At 37.3% G+C, this 5,075-nt stretch overlaps 1 protein-coding gene across 1 annotated transcript; it reads right to left on the minus strand.

Annotated features, from left to right (window-relative positions):
- Positions 1 to 403: 403 nt before the first annotated feature.
- Positions 404 to 2,563, minus strand: LOC130589709 (uncharacterized). Its single transcript, XM_057391207.1, has 2 exons — positions 1,927 to 2,563; positions 404 to 820 (listed from the first exon to the last, which is right to left on the minus strand). The coding sequence occupies exons 1-2, from the start codon at positions 2,551 to 2,553 to the stop codon at positions 737 to 739; spliced, it is 711 nt and encodes a 236-aa protein (XP_057247190.1). The 5' UTR covers positions 2,554 to 2,563; the 3' UTR covers positions 404 to 736.
- Positions 2,564 to 5,075: the final 2,512 nt, after the last annotated feature.

Consider the following 5,075-nt stretch of genomic DNA (forward strand, 5'->3'; position numbering starts at 1 on the left):
AAGAATCTGCTGGCTCTTCAATGATTTTTCGCATCATCACAGAACCGGGATGGCCTAACCGGTCATGCCAAATTGTAAAGTCATCAGTAAACTTCAGGTTTAGTATAGAATGTGCTTCAATTGCACTTATCTTTGTGTAGTACAAACCAGTAGAGAATGCAGGCAATTTCTCTAAAACATTTTGGTGCCTTGGGATATGCTTGTGATTTGAAGATATTCATCATTCCCTTCATTTATTGTCTCAATATGATATCCGTTATGTCGGATGTCTTTAAAGCTCAATGAATTCCTTTGAGACTAAGGGGAGTATAATGCATCAACAATTTCAAATTTTGTTCCCATAGGCATTAATATATTTGCTCTTCCGGAGCCTTCAATAATTTTTTTACTACCAGATATAGTACTCACACTTATGCTTTTCATTATCAATTGAGAAAAATATCTCTTGCTTTTAAGTATAGTATGAGTAGTGGCACTGTCTGCTAATCATACATCTTCACCTCTTAATGCTAATTGAGCTTGAGTACTCATGATCTTCAAACAAATTAAAAAAATAAGATAAAATCACAAACTAATAATAAAAAAAAATTTATTGAGAAGTTTAAACCAAACAAAGTCCATAAAGTCACTAATTGATGTCAATATATGATAGTAAAGTCCATAATGCAAATAGATTATTAAACGTAAACTTCTAGAGTTTCATTCTTAAAAGATCAAAGTTCATGTCTCTCAAATCTCAATTATTCCCTTCGGGGATGGTGAAGAAATCAGCAACTTCCAAGTGCGTTGCGTTGTCATGATCAAAATCACCTTCACCATCCTCGAACTAGGGATGGCAATGGATCCCGGACCCGACCCGGATCCGTGGACCCGGATCCGTTTTTCCGGATCTGGATCCTAAAATTTCAGACCCGTTGGATCCGGGTCGGATCTGGGTCCTGCCACCAGATTACGGATCCGGGTCTGGATCTGGCTCAAGATCCGGGCCCGGATCCGCAGATCCGTTTTTTTTAAAAAGAAGCTAGGATGGGCCGTCCAACTCTAAGGCCATTTAAAAGACAATATACATATAAATAGCATTTTCACCAACACTCTTCTTTCTCCCTAAAACCCTAATTCCCACGGTGAGTGCCTGAGTGGTGACTGGTGACCCTTCCCTCCAACCTCCATCATCGAACCCCCAACACCCACCGGACAGTAACACTAAAAGCCCAACAATAAGACAAGTCAGATTCTCTCTCGCAGTCTCGCTCTCTCGACCACAAGCGAGCAGCCACCATCCACGCCACTAGTTGCCACCTGCGGTCTCGTCACGACTCAGGACAACCATCGAAGAACACAAGACCACCAGCCATTAGGCCCAACTTGTGATAATCTGCCAGTTCGAGGCCTAGAATAAAGCTGCATGCAACTTACTTGCAGAAGGAACTGGGTGGTTAATAGCCTACTGCCTGTCAATATTTTTTTTATCAATGTTGAGTTAGTTTGTGCCTTAACTTTCCCTGTGTTCATAATTTGATAAGATGGATTTGTTTGCTTTGAAAGTTGACTTTCATTGCTTTCGTTATTGAATTAGTTTAATTGGATTTTCCTTACTGTTGTTGAATTTGTGGTTTATTGCTTAACTTTATGGCGAATTTGTGGTTAAGTTTCTTAATTTGGTGGTGAATTTGTGGTTAAGTTTCTTAATTTGGTGGTGAATTTGTGGGTGAATTTGTGGTAAAGTAGGCAAAATAATGTTCAAAAAAACAGATTCGTTTTGGACCCATTTTGGACCCGGATCTGTGGGATCCGCAGTATCTGAATCCGGGTCCTAATTTTTCAGACCCGTCAGATCCGGGGCGGATATGGATCCATACTCTATAAACGGATCTGGATCCGGGTCCTTATGAACCCGGTCCAGATCCGACCCGTTGCCATCCCTACCTCGAACACAAGATTTGTCTCTACCTTCTTTCCTTTTTGCTTCAATGATTGCTGGTAGAGATCAATAAGATGCTTTGGGGTACGACATACACGAGACCAGTGACCATTTCCTCCACAACGGTAGCACACATTGGTCACATTATCCTTCTCGTGTTTGTTACCATTTTTATTGTCCCACTTCTGGTGAGAATAGGAGTTCTTGGAGTAACCACCTCGACCTCTACTAGGTCCATAACCACCTCGAGCTCCACTAGGTCCATAACCACCTCGATCTCTAGCAGGTTTATATCCTCTTCCACGGCCACGACCTCTACCACGGCCTCGACCACTGCTACTGGCATGGTCTTTATTATTTATTGTCTTTCCATCATGGGATGCAGCATTCACTTCAGGAAATGGTGCAGAACCAGTAGGTCGTAACTCGTGGTATTTTAATAATAGCTCATCATTTTGTTCAGCCACAAGCAGACAAGATATGAGTTCAGAGCATTTCTGGAAACCCTTTTCACGATGTTGTTTGCTTAGAAATAGGTTATCTTTGTGAAAGGTGGTGTAAGTCTTTTCCAACATCTCATTATCAGTTATTTTTTCCCCGCACAGTTTCAGTTTAGAGGTTATTCTGAACATGGCTGAGTTGTAGTCACTAATAGATTTATAATCTTGCAATAATCTTAAATTTAGCCATTCATAACGAGCTGAGGGAAGTATCACCGTTTTCTGGTGGTCATATCTTTCCTTTAAATTACTCCAAAGCACCTCTGGGTCTTTAACAGTTAAATATTCATTCTTTAGAGCCTCATGAAGGTGATGGTGAAGGAATATCATAGCTTTGGCCTTATCTTGATCTGATTCATTATTTCCGGCCTTGATAGTATTACCAAGACCCTTTGCAGCCAAATGGATTTCAGCATCTAATACCCATGATAAATAGTTCTTTCCAGTAATATCAAAAGCCACAAATTCAAGTTTCGCGAGATTTGACATAATTCACTTTACAAAATAATATTGCAAGTGGAAATTAAATAGGATCCAATAAACATATACTATATGGAAAACCACTATTAATGAATCAAACCTACTCAATAGTACTCAGTTGCAATTATGGTTGAGATTAGTAATAAAATTTAAACATACAATAACGTCCGAGCCCATTTATATTCTATACTTATTCTCCAGATTCTCGCATTATGAAAGCAGTTTGCCTCACAAAATAGTAGTTTTGTCTTACACTTGCCATCTTGTAGTTTGGTTAGAGAAGCTATGCTTCTTTATATATTCTACAAGTCTTCAGAGTGCTTAGAGAATAATGTTTTGTAAGGTTCGACATAGTTCACTATATACAAGTGAATATTGCAAAATTAGGACTTCATATCAAATTGTAATTCAATATTATAGTTTAAGGAATTCATGTAGTAGGGAATGTAAGAATATAATTCGAATAAATAATATTCCTATAGTATTGCTCATATGAAAAAAAAAAAAAACAGGAATATTTAACCTTTGCATGAAATTATGCTATAAGACAAAAATGGAGGGGTGCACTTTGTGTAGATTATGTGTTAATTATAGAACATATGAAATAATTATATGCTTCCTAATAATGAAAGAATTAACTAACACGGTATACATATGAAATCATGCAAAACGAAACAAACAGAACCTTTACAACCTCTAAACTCTAGTTAAAAGCTTAAATCTCAGATAAAAACCAAATATTATCAACTCCAATACGTCAAAATGGTCCATTAAGATAGTTATTACTTTAATTTTTGATGTGGAACAGTCTTAATATTAAGAAGCAAAGTGGATCCCTTTACATCCTAATGAATGCCAGCCATTAAAAAAAATTGATATGGACAAATTGTGATGATTACCGCAAATCACGAGGCATCAGATTAGTGTAGTCAAATTTTGTGCCTGGATGACAAATATTAGAGGCTGATACATAAATCAGTAAATTTGGTTACAGCTAAGTAGTCAACCATTATCACTACACTAACCTTTCGCTTTTCTTAACGAATTATCAAGTGTTTGGCTTCAATCAACCAAAACATTCCACATATACTACTACAGTATCAACTATCAAGAACAATAATTCAATTTCCCAGCAATTGAAGAAAAAAAAATCTGATCGGAATTTTAGTACCACTTTCACAGATTATATCCATTAATGAAACAATGACTCAACTAAATCTCTCCGAAAATTTCAATTAAATTAACAAAACCGCATATAACAAAACTAAAAATAGTATCGGTAGAAATTACCGAAGATTTGCGATGCTGGCTAGATGACTCAGTTTGCAGTTCAATACTTGAGAGCATATAATTGAGATCGCTCGCTTAATGACAGATGATGTTCGTGGTTTTTTGTTTGCTCAATTGGCTAGGGTTTCGTGTTGATAACGTATTATAAAATTGAGAGGATTATAGAGTATTGAAAAGAAAGATGATGGAGAAGGTTATTCTCATTCACCTCATGGGCTACATCTATGTTATTGTGTAACAGCCCGAATTCTCCCGACCAGCTCACAGAGGATTAAGCACAGCGAAAGAGATTTTGGTCGAGATAACTCGGACTATTACCATCACACTCACCGAACAACATCGGAGAGTGTGGAACTCAATTCCCAACTCTATTCAAATAAATTAACTATTATAACTACGCTCTGATTCTCATACTCTATTCTCATAAATTTCTACAGAAAATCCGGCAGAGTTTCCTTTGAAAATAGGACAACGCTAAAGCGAGAAATAATATGAACCTGTTGCAATTTCAATTTTATAAAGTATTTCCAAACCCCAAAGCTCAACAATATCAACGCTTTCGCGGAGCAACAACCAATAGAGAATCAGGAGCACTAACTAGCGACTCTTAAATGTAGAAATAGATTATAGAAACTAAACAATTAACTATTACAAAGTCAAGCGTCCTCACTTCGATAGCAACTATAATACTACTCCAGCTTGTATCAGCTTCAACTTGAAAGGTTAACTTTCGGCTTCAACCTGAAACATTTAGAAAACTGCCACCCACCAAGTGACAGGCCACAGAAATGACAAAACAACATATACACATCAGCAAAGCTGAGTACTAACCCGTAAACAAGAGTAACACATGTTTGGTGGTTTTTACTTGAAAACGACTCTCA

The sequence above is a fragment of the Beta vulgaris genome, chromosome 8 (assembly GCF_026745355.1).
Source record: "Beta vulgaris subsp. vulgaris cultivar EL10 chromosome 8, EL10.2, whole genome shotgun sequence".
In the NCBI taxonomy this organism is placed as follows: Eukaryota; Viridiplantae; Streptophyta; class Magnoliopsida; order Caryophyllales; family Amaranthaceae; genus Beta; species Beta vulgaris.